The 17912-nt window shown below is 39.9% G+C and overlaps 1 protein-coding gene across 2 annotated transcripts in view; it reads right to left on the reverse strand.

The window, feature by feature from the left end:
- Positions 1 to 971: 971 nt before the first annotated feature.
- The window catches only part of MTCL3 (MTCL family member 3), a 34044-nt gene continuing 17103 nt past the window's right edge, over positions 972 to 17912 (reverse strand). For both annotated transcript variants that reach the window (XM_080666425.1, XM_080666424.1), the window contains exons 5-7: positions 5143 to 5214; positions 2541 to 3716; positions 972 to 1106 (exon numbers count right to left, since the gene is read on the reverse strand). In XM_080666425.1, the coding sequence (XP_080522551.1) occupies positions 996 to 1106; positions 2541 to 3716; positions 5143 to 5214 (1359 nt within the window). In that variant the 3' untranslated portion in view covers positions 972 to 995. The remainder of the gene's footprint in view (positions 1107 to 2540; positions 3717 to 5142; positions 5215 to 17912) is intronic.

Raw genomic sequence — 17912 nt, forward strand, 5'->3', positions numbered from 1 at the left:
TTTCCAAGTACTGGTATGTGTCTTCAACGCGCACCGTGATTTCTGAATAGTCAGTGGTACAGGTGCAGCACACCTTTCCAACTCAGGCCACTGTAGATAGGAGGGGGAGGGGGCTTAGGTTCAACAAAGAAAGTTTATGTCTAGAGAATAATCCCTACTGGAACCAAATACTACTGGTTGTGGTTTGTGATTTAATAAAATTCTAGAGAATGACTATATAGTTCCTATTCAAAACATTTCACATGTTATAATTCTAGCATATTTCCTGCTCTGGAAGCAGTTCTGTGTGACAATCTATTATAGAGGACAGGACTCCAAGCAACAAACTTGATTCGCAACATATAACAAAGTATAACAGTTTGGTTGAAAGATGGCCAAATGCAGTAGGATGAGAATAATTATTTTCTCAATGAACTGAGACCTAATCCACACTCATGCTTCAAAACACATCTTTTTAAACAAAACACCATCAACATTGCAAATAATTACTTAGTTTCTATGAGGGACCTATTTCATTCATTCACCAAAATTTTCATATATTTTATTGGATATCAAAATTACCCTGTTAGTCTGATGTAACTAGCAAAACCTACTTATTTTTGGGAAATGTACCCAACATGTGAGTGAATGTCTAGCTTTTGAATTATCATTAGTCAGCTAATGAGAAATAACTGATTTAGCCAATTTTTATAGTCATTCTGCCAATTATTTGTCGAGAAGAATAGAAATTAAGATGTAAAAGACAGAAGCACAAATTAAAATGATTTATAATAAAAAAAGTCACACTTACTTGCTTACCTGAAATATTTTAGTCCCTGGGCTTCTTACTGAATTTGGTAGTGGTGAGATGGGTCTTTTTAAAGAAATTAAGCAGTCTTCAGTGTTTTTATAGCATTGGTTACTACAGAAATTATACTTCTTTTACTTCTTGTCTTGAAGGATGAACAAAATAAACAAACTGAAAATACTACAATGAATGATAAATGATGAAATATTTACAGTACAAAAAACAGCGTAAAAAGGAAGACAAGTTTAAATATTGTTGTGTAAGAAAGTGATGAAAATAATACAAGAATGAGGATAAGTAAAATGATAGGCTGGAACATCTGGGAAGGTAAATGCAAAGACAAAGAGAAGAATTAATAATAATTTTTAAAACTTAAATTTATATCAACTAATCTAAGCATACATTCAACTTCAGATAAAGCGGAACCCCCCTTATGCCGCTATTGACCAAATCTGAAAGCCTGTTATTATACACAGTGCATTCTCTCATTCTGATGTCTTTTTTGTTCCCAAGGGCACAGATGGAAAACCACATGCTCAAAGTACCCATAAAAAAGCTGCAACGAGGAAACTAGAAACCAATGTTTTGATACAATCAATAGAAGGAATAAGCCTCAACATTTAAAGAATTCAACAAGTTTTATCATAAGACTATTTTTTTCTTTCCAGAGCAAAGCAGAGCGACATGCAAGATCAATAAGCAATAGGGTTGCAATGTTTCTAGTTGTGACTAACAGGCAGTGAAATGAATGTCATGCTTTTGTGTATAAACTGTTTTTTTTTAATTTAAACCCCTGGCATGTCTTAAAAGCCATGCATGCTGTGGTACTTCCACCGGTTCTCCAATGGATACGGGATACCAGGCTTGCCACGGGGTTGGGGGGGCGCTGCCTGTTTTGCTTTCTAAATTATCTCTAAGGTGGTTAACTCTGACAAAATGCATTGGTCTTTGGCCACCATACCTGGCTAGAGCAGCTCAGTCCAATTCATCAAGTGTGCCTCTACAAATTAGGATGAAGGAAAAATGCTGGTTTTCCCTGTTCGGGAATGGTTATTACTATTTTTTTCTGAATTGGTGTTGCCTTAAAGTTAAAAAAAAAATAACACTCCTTCCCCAGTCCTGAGGTTCTCCACTGCAGAGCCAACAGTGATATTTTCTAGAAGTAATGGTTATGTCACTTCAGCTTGTAGTAAAGGAACAGCTTCCATTTATTCCTTTTGGTCGGGCTCCAGACACAGTATCATCTCTTTTCTCTGCTGGCTTCTACATTTAACAGTAGTTATGCATCAACTTAGTGACTTAAAAAATATATTTTTTAAACTCAATTTGAATCTTGGCTTGGAAATTTGCAAATCAACAATTGAAGATTCCTTATTAGGGATCTTCTTGCAGCTCGTTCTATTAGAATCAGTGGAATAATATTGAAAATGTTGACCTTTAATAAAGAATAATAATAATTATTATTATAAATCTAAAAAACCATTTCTTTAATCTTTACACACAAAAAACGGGGCGGGGGGGGGGGTAAAGTTTCCCTTTAAAAATAACAGGGGAAATAGTGCCTGGTAATCCGGTGATGACAACCTCAGGCCTGAAGGACAGGGTGAAAGAACAGGTGCGCCCAGTGGAGCTCTGCGCCGGGACTTCTCTAAAGCGGGGCGTGGAGGTCGGTGCGCGGATCCGCTCCACCCGGGACCGCAGCTCCGCGCACCCGCCTCGCCATCGCCCTGGCTCGCAATAGGCAGAACTGTACCTGACTCACGGATATGGGTTCCTCGGCACCATGGTCGTCCGCGGACTTGGGCACCTCCAGGCGGTCGATGAAGGTCTGCAGCTCCTTGCGGAAGGCCTTCATCTGCGCGTTGATGCGGTAGAGCAGCTCGTGCTCCCGGATGCGGCTGCCGTCGTCCTCCTCGTCCATCAGTCCGAACAGGTCCCCATTGGCCACATAGATGCGCGCCTCGGTGATGATGGTGCTCGTGTCGGCGATGAGCCGGTCGATAGTCTTGCCCAGGCGCTCGGCCTCCGAGCGGATGTCCTTCATCTGCTGCCGGTCGGAGAAGCTCTTGGGCCAGGGCCCAGGCGCGGGGTAGAAGGAGCGGGTGGGCGTGAGGCAGCGGATGTTGCGCACCTCCTCCGAGTCGCTCTCGCCACCGATCGGCCCTTCCCGCTTGCGGTGCGGCGGCCGCGAGTCGTCGTCGCTCTCCTTCTTGCCCGCGTCGCTCTCGGCGTCGCTGTCGCGGGGGCTGCCGCGGATGCCCAGGTGCGAGGCCAGGTCGTAGCGCTGCATGTTGGACATGAGCACGCGGTTCTCGTACTGCAGCTGCATGACCTTGCCGCTCAGCTCGTTGATCTGCAGGCGCGCCGCCTTCAGCTCCTCCTGCAGGGCCTCGGTCTTGGCGCTGTCGTGGTGCCGCGCGCTCTCGTGGCCGCCGGACTTGAACTTGTACTTGTTGAGCTCGGCCGTGATGCGTTTGTTCTGTTCCTCCAGGTCGGCCACGTTCCTCCGCAGCAGCTCGGTCTCGTCTTCCACCAGCTGCAGGTGTTGCCGCAGCTCCGACAGGGATTCGCTCTGCTCCCTCATGAGCGGGTTGGCCGAGCCATTGAAGTCTTCGCCCCTCAGGTCGTCCAGTTCCGCCTTGAGGCCTCTGTTCTCCACTTCCAGCTCCACGATTTTCCTGCCCAGGATGTTGGCTTCTTCCTCCACCAGCCGCAACCGTAGCTTGAGCTCGGCCTCCCTGGTGCTGGGAGGGCCCCCGGCTTCTCCTTTAGGCAAAGGACTGTCCAGATCCCCATAAAAGGATCTGTACTTCTGCAGCTCGTGCTCAAATCGATCCTTTTCTTTATCAATCTTGGCCATTTTCTTCCTCATCAAAGCAGCTTCTTCTTTAACGAACTGCAGCTGGCATTTCAAATCTTCATTGTCCTCCTCATTTGGGAAAAGAGAAAAAGAGGATGGAAGACCATTTTTATGTAAATCAAGAAAACAACCGAAAAAGGACACCTGCATAAACTTTAACATGGGAAATATAAGAAGAGGACTTGAATGAAAAGAAATAAACTGCTGACTAGAGCCCACTTAAGATTTTAGAACAAGCATCTTCCCCCTAAATAAGGTGGTGCCGAAGAGGATTCATGGCGACATGGGGGATGACTCACAGCAAAATACCTAGAGTGAGGTGGCTAAAGTTATGCCAAAGACAGTGAGAAAGCTGTAGCGACAGAGCATATTGAACTTATCAAGGAAACTGAGAAAAATGTACAAAACGGAGTAATGATTTTGGTGTAAGACCCTGGTCTATAAATATTCTTGTGCAAGTACCCAAAGAAAAATTAACCATGAACAGAACAGGTAGAGAAAGGAAAAGCGAAAGTAAACATTTAATATGTATGCTTTTTAAAAATATGATCAACATCAACTTTTTTCAAATTTTATATATTTATTTGTTTTTTAAAAATAAATCTTTATTTTTCAGATTATTACAATTGTTCCTCTTTTTTTCCCCCCATAGCTCCCCTCCACCCGGTTCCCACCCCACCCTCTGCCCTTACCCTTCACCCCCACTAAATATTGCTTTAGTTAGTTTCTACCTAATAAGAAAACCCTTTGAAAGAATTTTTTAAAAAGCACGCTATAGTACTCCATATTCCAACATATGCACTTGAAAGGTCAGTATCTAGCCAGGTGTTCTTGGAGAGCCATTATGTCACTTCTGCCTCCAAATATTTCCTCTTCTGTTTTAAAATCTCCTTCCTTATATCTCTCAGTACCTTCTGCTCACCCTGAAAGCAGAACTAGTCATTACTGTGGCCATGTTTCTAAGGTTCTCAACAAGCCCAGGTTGAATCCATCTTTGAAATTTTATTTTTATTCTTCTGTTGCCTTTTTTTTTTTTTTTTTTTTTTTTTTTTGCTTCCCTAATCACTAGTATAGCGAATTACTTCAGGCTCGGACTCTAAAGCCATCACAAGCCACTCTCCTCTGCCATCCCTTCCTGCCACATTGCTTTCTTTATTCTCCCTGATACCATAGGGACAGCTATTCTACTGACCTTATTAATTATGAGCGAACAAGATTAGCAGCATAGGTACAGTTCTCAAATACTGGAACACAGAAAGTACTAATGACATTTTGCCATGTGTAAATGAGATAATAATAGGGATGTTAGAGCTTGCTTTGTAAGCGAAGATACTGAATGTTTTATACCGCCTGTATCTATAGCTACATAATTGATATGCATAACTTAACTTTGTTTTACTTAACTTTGTCTGGCTGTTATGTCTACTTATAGAAGTAGCTTATATATGCATTTAGAGGTGCTTGATGTACTTGTTGAAATTTTATTTCTACATACCTCTGTGGGAGTCTGTTGAGTCTTTTTTTCAGATTTTGGTAAATCTTTGCTTCCTCTTCTTTTTAAGGAGAGCTGAAACAAAGCATGAATATATTTGTTAGCTAAACTATAGTTTTAATTCCATTTTATATTTTTAGTGAACTAATCTGATATGACAAAACCAAGCCAAATGACAAGTGTTAGATCAAAAATCATAAAGGGGAACAATAACCCAAGCCAGATAGATTTAGACATTTTTTACTCTGGACTGAGATGCACATCACAGCAGAAAAGAAGCCGGCCATGACTTAATTAATTGAAAAATACAGGAAACCTGCTGTGAATATGCAGAAAAATAACTTGCACAAAATGTAGATCGATGACTCAATATGCTAGATATTTCAAATGAAAGCAAATTCTCATTAGCATTCTACATTACTAAAGAAAAACAGGAATAAGTTGGGGTTAGGTTGTTATAAGTCTGTAAAGACAAACTTTCAGTAGATTTATGTAGAATTTGAAGAATGTCTTTCCTGACCACAAAGCCATGCAAACACACACGACACAATATACACATAGGCAGCTGGGTAACAACAGGGAATGGCAGGGGCTGTAGCCACGAGGGCACACTCGGTGTAAAAGAGCAGGGAAAGTGGGAATTGGCTTCAGCGGATTGGTGTAATACAGAAATGTGGGCTCTTTCAAGAGAAGCTGGAAGTCTGGAAAGTTATGTAAATATCTCCCACATGTTACTGGTTGGTCCTAATGAAATTAAAAGACAGTTTGTATGTCAAATAACATGTCTAGCACCAAGTCATTTCATGGACTAACAGTCCATGACCCCTGGAGCTCAGTTCTATTTCTAAGCACCAATATCACAAGGAGGGTCTCTCTGTATAAATAATAATCCATGTGTATGAATATCTAGCATATACCAGACACTGAGCTGGAGACTCAAAAATCAATCAGATAATGCATCTACCATTAGGAGGCCCCCAATTTAGCATGGGAGGCAAGGAAACAAACAATTACTGTATAAGCTGTTATGGGCCATCCTTTAGGTTCTGTGAAGCAAGAACTTTGTCTTATGTGGCATTACCATCACAATACTTGCCACATGATAAACGGTGGAAAAATTTTGTTGAACTAATGAGTGAATATAAAATATGAGTTTCTGAGATCAAAGAGGAGGATGGGAGTAGAAACTGTCTTCTCAGAAGAAGAGTCATGAATTTTCGAAGAACTGCAGATTAAATTGTTCATGTTAATTTCTAACCCATATCCAGTATTAAATGCAGGCATATGTTCAGGCACCGAAGGAACAGAAGCACGTTGCCGCAGTTCTCTCATTTAGTATGAGACGAAAACTACACAACCAAATGAGTGGTCCATGTGCTCATGTCTAGTTCCTACAGAAAAAAGTTTTCTGTGTTGCTTGAAGCAAAAGCTGTGGGGACTGACTCACCAAAACCAAAAGTAATTTAGGAACCAATCAGCAAAAACAGTCCCAGGAAAACCAAGACTAGAGCAAGCTGTGCTAGGGGATCCCGGAACATTCTGTGTAGCGGCTATCTGAATTCATTCTATTATTCATTGAATGCTTTTACTTTGAATTTATTCCATTATATATTTATTTAGTGTTAACTAATGCACTTCATGAAGTACCTGTGGTAAAACAATAAGAAAATGGATGCAGTCTCTGCTTTCCAGGGGGTTCCTACTTTATTTGGCAGTTTAGTCTACAATTTAATAGTGTGATGAAAGCAATGATAAAGAAGAAGCAATATTAACTGACATTGACTGGATACTAATTCATGTCAAACACTAACAACTAATTCTTAAAACACCTCAGTTAACCTCATTTTGCATATGGCAAACTAAAGTTTGAGAGATTAAATAAATTATCTAAGGCAGGAACATCATCAGTGTCACTTGGTAATTCATTATAAATGCACATTTTCAGGACCAATCCCAGACTGCTGAATCAGAAACTCTGAAGATGGGGCCCAGTGGGCTATGGATTAACAAACTCTCTGGGTGATTCTGATGCATAACGTTTGTGAAGCACCGGTCTAAAGTCACTGCTCAGTAAGAAGCAGAATCCTGTCTTGACCCAAGTCTTTCTAATCTTTATTATCTATCAGATCATAAAGGAGAAAGGCTTAATCCCATCCCAGGCTGGAGATGGTACAGGGAATTAAGGGTGATTTCCAGAAAAAAGTAACATATTGAATCTGGTAGATGAGGAGTTAGACAGTAGAAGGTGGAGTGGGGAGGAATGGAACAACACGCATTCCATGTAGAAAGACCGTTTCTGGGACACAAAGAAATTCGGTATGGCTGTAACGAAGTGTGAGGAAGGGAGTGACGTGGGACTTGGCATGAGTCAATCTTAAAGGCCACTGAATAAAGTTTGGGTTTCCTCTCACCAAGGTCAAATTATTGCTCTAAGGTCAATTAGGAGTATGTATTAAAGGGTTTTAAGCAAAAGGTGTCCATATCCAACTGTCCTAGAAGTACAAAGCCACAAAGGTGGCAACTCAAATGGCCCTGAGGTAAAGGGATGGCATGCAAAGAAAATGAAGAAAAGCATGCTCTAGTTCTGAGAACTGTTATTTTTCTTGGTCTTTGTGTTTCATTAATTCCACAGATACTGTTGAGTTCTGCACATATATGTTACTCTATGGCATACAAATATGACTAAGAAATATTTTACTCTCTCCCCAAAAAGCTAATTGTTTATGACAATAAAAAAGGGTGCAGATAAATAGCTAAAACAGAATTAACTAAGGGCATGAAATGAAGAACAAAGAATTGAGAGAGCAAAGAAGCATCTCTAATTCTAGATCGGGGGAAATCACAAAAACCACCCAGGAGAGCTTATTTTTGAAGAGTGTGCAAAATTTCAATAGAAATAAAAACAAGTAAACAGCAGAAGCAAAGACTTGGAGAATGAAAGTCTTACAGATTTACTAACGTCTGAAAAGAAATAATGGAAGTAGAGACACTTTAGAGATGAGGTAGAAGATGACACTGAAAGGATCGAGGTCGGCTTGCAGAGCTGAGAAATGTAGGCTATCCTAAATTAATCTAGGAGAAATGCTGAAACTAGGCCATTCTTTCCTAAGAGGCATTTTTCTATTTCACTTTTATTTAAATTTCACTCAGGTGGGGTGTCAAACTCAGATAAAGCTCTGAAATAAAGTTTATTGCCTTTAAGATGCCTCAAGGACTATAAGTACCTTTAAGTATTACATTTAAATTTTCAATAAATATTTAATCATCTTTTCATATTCCAGTGAGTTTTTATTAAATTTCTGACTCAAATAAAACAAAGATGAAAGATTCATTTGGGTAGAGAAAGTTGGAGAAATAGGCCCTTTCCTGTGAGGATAAAATTTCCTCGCCTCCCTCTTTGTCATCCTGCCCCACCTCCATTCACTGTATAGAAACCTCTATAAGGGGAGCAGTCTGGGATCTAGAACTAAATCTCAGATTTTCATCTTTGTTTGTGAAGTAGGCACTTCAGATGGTTCTCTAGAGAAGTGCTGAAAACATGCCTTGTCCACATCTTAATTCTTTGCATTCCCAGCCTCAACTTGTCCAAAGAGGCTGCTATTCTTTTTATCCACATGAAAGCAAGGAATTAAAGAGTTCTGCCAAAAATTATGTTTGCACAGCAATCATATAAAATGGATTGTTTGTGTGCTAAAAATGTTTTGATTCTTCCTCAGTTGAAATTTGGACCACTTCTTGATAAGCAGCATGTTTACGTTTTCAACAATTAAACAACAGAGAAGAATGTGTCACAAATGCTACTGAAAGACACATTATGCGTATAAAATTCCCTTATGTTTTTGATAAAATTAGAGAGAAATCCCTTTGTATGATGATTAAATCAAGAAGGAAACTATAACTGTATATATCTAGGATTGATCGAGCACTAAATATGTGCCAGGTGCCCGGCAGGCATGGCTCAGTGGTTGAGCTTCGACCTATGAACCAGGAGGTCACGGTTCAATTCCTAATCAGGGCACATGCCTGGCTTGTGGGCTCGATACCTAGTGTAGGGCATGCAGGAGGCAGCCAATCAATGATTCTCTCATCATTGATGTTTCTATCTCTCTCTCCTTCCTTCCTCTCTGAAACCAATAAAAATAATATTTAAAAAAAACTGTGTCATGCACTTGTCTGAGAACCTAATACGTATCCACTCATTTAATCTTACAACAGACTTCTGAGTTTGACAGCATTATCTGAAGCACACAAAGGGTAAGTCACCCAGCTAGTCAGTGTTAGAAACAGGATGTAAGTTATTCAGCTTAAAGCTCTGGCTCTGAACAACTACATTACACTGTTACTCAAAAGGAAGATAAGGGCAAGGCTGTGTTATTTCCAAGTATAAACTTCTCTGCGCTCTTAACCTGGCTGCATGGGTTTGGGGGCACCAATTTACAGCTATTACACAGCGGCAGTGTGTTTCTGTACTTTCAACATAGTGGTCAGCAGAAGTGACATTATTTCTCAGAGTCATCCAATAGTGACTCCGGGCAACATTGGGAGGGAGGCATGGGGATTTCTGACTAAAGGCTGGAGGGAGAAGGAAAGCGGCAGGAACTTTGGCCCAGCTATGGTCCAAATGCTTGTGTCTCCCCAGAATTCATATGTTGAAATTCTAATGGCCAGTGTGATGGTATTAGGAGGTGCGGCATTTGGGAAGTGTTTAGGTCATGAGGGTGAAGCCCTCATAAATGGGAATAGTGCCCTTATAAAAGAGACCCCACAGAGCTCCCTAGTCTCTTCCAGCATGTGAGGACTTCATATAAAACTAGAGGCCCAGTGCACAAAATTCGTGCACAGAGGTGGGGGGGAATAGGTCCCTTAGCCAGGCCTACACCCTCTCACAATCTGGGACCCCCCCTCAGTCGATTTGCATATTAGGGTTTTATTATATAGGATAATGTCTGCCACCTAGATGAGGTCCTCCCCTCGCCATTTTGGCACCCTGATCTGGGACTTCCAGCCCCCCAGAACTGTGAGAAATAAATGTTTGATTTTTATAAGCCACCCAGTCTGTGGTATTTTGTTACACCATTCCAAATAGGCTAAGGCAGGCTCCAACCCATTTTAGAAGGAAACAGAAGGGGCCCTTGTCCCTATAAGACCTCCTCCTTTCCTTCTATTACATCCCTGACACCTACCAGAGAGCTTGGCAGAGGAGGGACAGGTGAGGGCACCTGGAGATCTTGTTCATGACCACATTCTCCCACTTTCCTCTGAAAAGGTGAGGCAATGGCCTAGTCGGTCTTGCTCAGTGGATAGAGCATCGGCCTGCAGACTGAAGGGTCGAGGGTTCAATTCCAGTCAAGGGCACGTACCTGGGTTGCAGGCTCAACCCCCAGCCCCGGTTGGAGTGTGTGTGGGAGGCAACCAATCAATATGTCTCTCTCACACCAAAGTTTTTCTCTTTCTGTCTCTCCCCTTCCCTTCCACTCTTTCTCAAAATCAGTGGAAAAATATCCTGGGGTGAGGATTAACAAAAAAAAATAAAAGGTGAGGCTAAGTCATGATCTTGAGGGTGAAGGAGGCATGCCAGGACAACCAGCTCGTGTCATTCTTCTGCCATTTTCCATTTCACTCAGGGTCAGAGTCCTGCTGTACTAAGGCTCAGGAGACCTCAGCTACATACTGGATCCATCCTGTTAACGTTTTATAAACACTTGAGCAGACCAATTAAAATAGATTCTGGAATTGGGCCCAGGCATGTTGTCCATAGCTCCCAGGGTGAGTATAACAAGCAGCTGGCTCTGAGAACCATCACCCTGCTCTCCGTGGTCAGCCACACCCCACTCCAAACAAGCTCTCAGCCCTCACCTCCCAACATGCTCCCCCTCTGCTTCCTTGCTCTGGTGTCACAAGTATCCTTGTGGTTCCTCAAACATGCCAAGCATGCTCCAGATTTGGGACCGCTCCTCTGCCTGCAACACTCTCCCTATATATTATCAGGACCCACTCCCATAGCTCTTTCAGGGTCCTTAATCAGAGAACTTTCCAGACCGCTTTGTATAAAATAATAAATGTCCCACTCTTTTGCCCCTTGTATTCCTTATCTTCCTAACCCTGTCCACAGCTCCTCCCACCGTTTAGCTCGGCCATTTGTTTCACGCCTGCCTCCTGGTTCCGGAACGGGAGCTCCACCTGCACAGACTCTGCATTGTTCTCTGTTAGAGCTCCGGCTCGTAGATACAGGCCTGACCCAAAGTAGTTGCTCAATGGCAGCTGAACGAGCAAATGGCTATGTTATCCGTATTTCTTACAAAGGTTTGTTTGGGAAGCATCCTAATCCCAAAAAGTTGGTAGCAGGTTAAAACAAATAAAAGTCCATTTTCAAAGTTCCATTCAAAGCTTAGAAAAATAAAAATTTATTCGACCTTTACAACAAAAAGACGGAAGGGCAAAAAAATATATGAGCTGAAAAGTATTTAAAATAGGAATTATTAATATACCTTTATTCTGTTCTACTAGTTCTGTTTTTTTAAAATTAATTAATTAATTAATTAATTAATTAATTTATTTTTTAATCCTCACCTGAGGATATTTTTCCATTGATTTTTTTAGAGAGTGAAAGAGAGAGGGAAAGACAGAAACATTGATGTGAGAGAAACACACCAATAGGTTGCCTCCTGCACACACCTTGACGCGGGCCCGGGCCAGGGAGGAGCCTGCAACCGAGGTACGTGCCCTTGACTGGAATTGAACCTGGGACCCTTTGGTCCACAGGCTGATGCTCTATCCACTGAGCCAAACCGGCTAGGGCTACTACTTGTTTTTTATTTTTCCCAATCTATTTTCCTCAGTGTCATAAATTAAGATTCTGGGTCTCAAAATCATTTGTAACAATACCTGGTACCAACATCCTTTGATGGCCTGTGTGCCTTCATGGCTTTTATTCATCAACTCCTCTCCCACAATTTTTCTTCTGTTTCTAACCCTCCAGGTCACAGTTCTCCAAGTTGCTTTCTAAAGTGCCCTATTCTTTGCCCTCCTTCATGGGAGGGACCAAGTCAATGACTCTCCTGACTTCTTCACTTTCTCTAGCCTTAGAGAAATGTCAGTGTGATAATTCTGATGTCAACTAAGTTACATTCCATGCAATATAATTCAGTAAGGGCTTACAAAAATAATCAGGCACTTATGAGCATAAAAGCACCTACCCTTTTGACGCCAACCAGGGCCTAGTATACAATAGACTTAAGACTTGTATGAGTGATTAAGGCTTCCCAGAGTAAAACAGTTTAGAAAACTGGCTGTATTTTTCCCCTGCCAGTGGACAGTCAATTTGTAATGTGTTCCATTAAGAGGCAGAATCTATTTCTATACCTCTTCAAACTGGGCAGGCCTTGTGACTTGCATTGACCAACAAAATGTGGTGGCAGTAAAATGTGGGAAGAGAGATGACATGCTAGTTCTGACTCTACCCTCAAGAGACTTGCACACGTCTGCTCCCTCTTTTGGAGACATGCTGCCTCATGGGACAAGTCTGGGATAACCTGCCTGCTGGATGAAAGGAGTCACGTGGCTCAGTTGTTCCCATTGTCCCAGCCAATAGCCACCCAACTCCCAGAAACAGAGCCTACCAACTGCCAGCCAAATATATGTGGGGACCCAACTGAGACTAGAAACCTATGTAGAGGACCATAGGATTAGCAAATAAATGACTGTTGTTTTAAGCCACTAAATTTTGGGATGCTTTCTTACATAGCAAAAGCTGTTACATTTAAAACATATCATGGAGATGGTAAAAGACATTAAGCTAATGAACTCAGTTGATACTTGTGACAAAAAATCTGTTATTCAAATTTCAGAAAAGCAAAAACATGTAAAATATCAAGGAAAAAAAAAGAGTTAAAGATCATCAAACATAGAAGAAGTAAAATTAAACTGATTTTACTTTACATGTTTCTATTTTCCTGTTTTTGTCAATATTTTAATTTCATAGAAATTTTAAAATATATCTGAGCTTTAAATAAATTATTATAAAAGCTCATCTTCCAGCCCTGACTGGTTTGGCTCAGTGGATAGAGCATCGGCCTGCGGACTGAAGGGTCCCAGGTTCGATTCCGGTCAAGGGCATGTACCTTGGTTGCAGGCACATCCTCAGTAGGAGGTGTGCAAGAGGCAGCTGATTGATGTTTCTCTCCCATCAATGTTTCTAACTCTCTATCCCTCTCCCTTCCTCTCTGTAAAAAATCAATAAAGTATATTTTTTTTAAAAAAAGCTCATCTTTCAGTTCTAAATTGCACATTCTTGTTTTAATAAAAGTAGGTGTTCAATTAGCACCAAAGGTGTGATATGAGTTAAAAGCTCATAAAGTTCATTCTAACAGTCAAGCTTTTACAGGGTCTGGCTCAGCACATTTTTGAAGTTGTTCTTATCTTTGAACTTAACTTTTATTCTTTGTTTTCAGAAAAAAAAAAACAACTGTACGCATATATATTATAGTGCTCCCTGGATCTGGGTTCCTAATTTTATTTGTCAATTCCACCCTTAGTTTTAGCAAATTTTGTTTGTCCTTCTATTTCGATAGTTTTCCTATGCTAGGGAAGAAAAATGTCTTTAATTTTATAAGATTCCTTACTAAGTCAACTTAGAGTCGAGACATAAAGTCATATTCAAAGGAAGCTACACCCAGAAAATTCTCAATTGTAATTCAAAGATTAGGTTTTCCAAATTTCCACTGATTGACAGTTAAGAAGGCCAGAATTTATTAAAAAATACAATGAGGAGAAAGAAAAAGAAAGTCCTCATTTACTCCAAGAAACAACCTTGAAAGATTCGGGGAAGAAAATTGAGCAACAGTTTAAATCAGGATTTGTTTCCAGAAGCTACTAATAATTGAAACAAAACAACTGTGAACTGCCCAATCTTGGGAAAGATGGTGATCTTCTGGATATCATCATAGAGTTTCATGTCACAAAGGTGAAAAGTGTATCTACCACACAGAAATGTATGTTCCAGAGGTGGAGCCCCACATCTATAATAATAAAAGTGTAATATGCTAATTAGACTGGGCAGCCGAACAGCTGAACGACCGTCTAGATGACCTTCCGAACAAAGCCGGGGCTGCAAGGGCTGAGGCAGCTGCTGTGGCTGTGAGGGCCGAGCCCCTTCCACGAATTTCATGCATCGGGCCTCAAGTCTTCAATAAATAACTCAATAAATAACCTTCTGCCAGAAGGTTATTTCCATTCCTATTTTCTGAGTTATGAGGCTTCCAAACATTTTTTGTATCTCTAGTGAATGCCTAAATAAACACTTTCAAAAGCTGGAAAAGCTCTTTTTCTGCCGTAAAAACCTTGAATCAATGACAGATTAAAATGGTTGGAATTATGTTCTTTGTTGTCCCTTTTTTCAGATAAAAGGATCTAATTAATTTTCTTTTCTTGGATCCTCCATCTTTCTCCCTTTGTGCTGATATTGATATCTACGGCAGAGGCATATGACTTAGTTATATGCATTCTTTATTCCTAAGAAATATTAATGAGTGAGCATTGTAGAACATGATGCCAAACCAGAACATCAATGGAAGAGGACACCTTTGACTCTGTCTGTATGGGAATCAGGGCTGAAAAGCTTTGAATGGCTCTAGAGTTGCATAGTGCCTTTCCCCTTTAAAAGTAACTCCCTAATGCCAATTATTACTTTACAACACTTCTGGTCTTTTCCTAGCATACTGTTTGTTAATAGCTCTTAAAAGTTTTTAGATTGGAACTCACTTTCCGTAATAGTAGAGTGAAGTTGATATAAACCAACAACTTGAAAAATAAAATATTGAACTTAACTCCAAAAATATCTATCTTCCATGGTCTTAAAGACCATGGATTATCAGAGAGAAGAAAAGAAATGGAGGCTTCTCTTGTTAATGGGATGTGGTTGTTATAGAATCAGAAGAAGTAGAATGGGAAGAAAACCAGGATGATATTTAATAATGATATTTAGTAATAGGTGAGGCTTTTAAAATCTTTTATAAAGAACATTCCTTCTAAAAGTCAGATTTGGACACAACTGCCTGCCTTCCATTATGTGGTTCAAATCATATTATCAAAATATCTCTATATCCTTAGGGAGAAGTAGCCTTTGTATTCCTTAAGCTACTCTGGACCCCCAAGGGGCTCAAGGCTACTGGTGAGATAGTTTCCGATACCAGAGACTATTACATCATTGTAGAAACCCACTTTTGGAGCAGAGTATAGGTTGGTAGAGGGTTTTCCAAATTACCAATAATGAACTGATCTCAAAATAAGACCATCTTGCTTTAAAAAAGCAAAGGCAACATGATAATTAAGTGCTTCTCTAATATTCATATTATATATTCCATTTGGATAATACAAAGGCCTTAAAAAGCTCCACACAAACTAAGGTACTTAAGACTGGAAGCTTGCTCAGCTGATATACATAAAATTAGAGAACCTGGTTAGTGACTTTTGAAATAATAAACATTAAAAATTATTTTATGCCTTAGATACTTGACCCTCAGTAAATGTATGCTGACTAAGCTATGAATGTCATCAGCAAATGCGGAGATTTACACTCCCTTCTAATTTGCTCTAGCTAATGAATTGGGTTCTAAGCACCATTGCATTTAGCAATTAAAACACATTTAGGAACGTGTGGCTGAGCACTACTGATAGCCAACATTTATAAGTTGAAATAATTAGTTGTCTAGTGTTTTTTATGTTGAGTCTGAACTACTTTCTGTCTTATTAATGCAGTGACATTAACATTATTGTTGTATCAGGTTCAGAATCTTGTAAGAAATCTGCTAAAAGTGCCATTACAAAATGGCAGGACAATAAGGGGTGGATATTCTAAGATGCTTTAAAATTATTCTTTATATATTATACATTAAGATATTAGTGATAAAGTTTTAATAGGTCAGAGTATTAAATAATTCCCAAAATGCACTGAAAGGGAATAGAAGCAAGTTTTGGGGGCAATTCCTAGATTAGGTTAAAAAGTGATAGCCTACAATTGTGCTTTAAAAATTTTGGAATTAGGTACCAAATTCTAAAATGTAGACAATTTACATTTCAAAAAATCAAGATTTCTAGTCCTTAAAAAATTAGAAGACCTGGTAAAATTGGGTCCTGGTTACAGTATGGACATGTTGGGTTGGAAGTGAACATTGATATATACCATATCCAGTTTGTCCCATCATTCTTAACACAGATAGCTTCAATCACTCATATAACCTGCTTGGCCCCTAGTAAAGTGGAGCGTTCAAACTCTGCCCTGGATAGCTAAGGTTATGTATGTGGAAGGAGCTCAAGAAACCCAAACTTCCCGTTAGTATCTTACAGTAATCATTTCTGTACCACCTAGACTCTGCCTGTTCTTTTCCATGAGCTTGCTTCTATATGAGGTAGGCCACACAACCCCCTTTACAGATAACTTTAATGTATAAAATGTCTTTATTTTTAAAAAATTGATTTGAGAGAGAGAGAGAGAGAGAGAGAGAGAGAGAGAGAGAGAGAGAGAGATGTGAAACAGACATATTGACTGGTTGCCTCCCACACATACCTGACCCAGGGTAAGGATTGAATCTGCAACCCAGGTACAGTGCCCTTGACTGGGAAATGGAATCTGAGTCCCTCAGGGGTGCAGGCCAAAGCTCTAACTACTGAGCACACGAGCCAGGGCGTCATCTGCATTTTTCTTGATTACTACTAGGGAGGATTTTCCCTAGATTCTTCTATTAAAGTATTAACAGATTTTAACTAGCAATACAGTTAAAATAACGTGAAAAATAAATGTCATAAAATGAAAGGTTGAGTTAAATTCTTATTGCAGATTTATGAAAACGAAAAAAGGTTTATGAATAAAGCATGACAAGCACAATCTCTGCAACCTCTATCCATGTACCAAGTAAGAAAAAAGTCATGAATTAAATATAATTATAGAGTGTTTTCTCTGCAATTCTTAAATGCACAAGAAAATATCTTGTTGCCATGGTTTTACTCAATGATAATCCACTATTCCTGGGAAATTGGCCCTTTCTCATTTTGAAAGATAGTGCAAGTAGAGGCACAAATAATTGGCTTAATAAAAAATTCAGAGTATATTTGAAAAGGCAAAGAATTGAATCCAAGCTTTTATAATCAAACAACATATCCATGAGCATATTTGGTTTGTACATGTATGTGCACATTCATGGAACAAATGAGCATGAGTGCATGCCTATATGCAATGTGCATATATTGGAACATGCATATGTAGGCACATATGTATGTGTTTTAGGTCCTAAAAGAAATTTCCACACATCTTAAAAATTCCTTAATGAATTCTAACACACAAGGACAAACAGAATTACTGTAACCTCTATCCATATACCAAAAAGATAATTTGAAATCTATTACAAATATTAGAACACATGCTCACCAGAATACATTATCATTTGATTTTACTTTAAAGGTATCCTGATATTCTTTGAAAGTGTATTATATTTGATCAAATCAATCACATCATTTCGAAGTTATTTGGGAGTAGATGGACAATCACTAAATTTCTAAAACTTTAATTTCAACAAAAACAAGTGCCATACACTGTCTGTTACTGGCCCTGAGCAATCTGTTTGGAGCTCTCAGAGATCCACAGCTCGTGGCTTCCTCTGCTGGGCCTGGGTGTGTGTGTGGAAAGGACCAAGCTGCACATGCAAAGTCTGCTTTTACTAGCCCTGCCCTGGAGCAGGTTAGGAAAAGACTCAAAGCACCCAGAGATCTGCCTCTGCCTA

This window comes from Plecotus auritus (assembly GCF_963455305.1).
Source record: "Plecotus auritus genome assembly, chromosome: 4".
Taxonomy (NCBI): Eukaryota; Metazoa; Chordata; class Mammalia; order Chiroptera; family Vespertilionidae; genus Plecotus; species Plecotus auritus.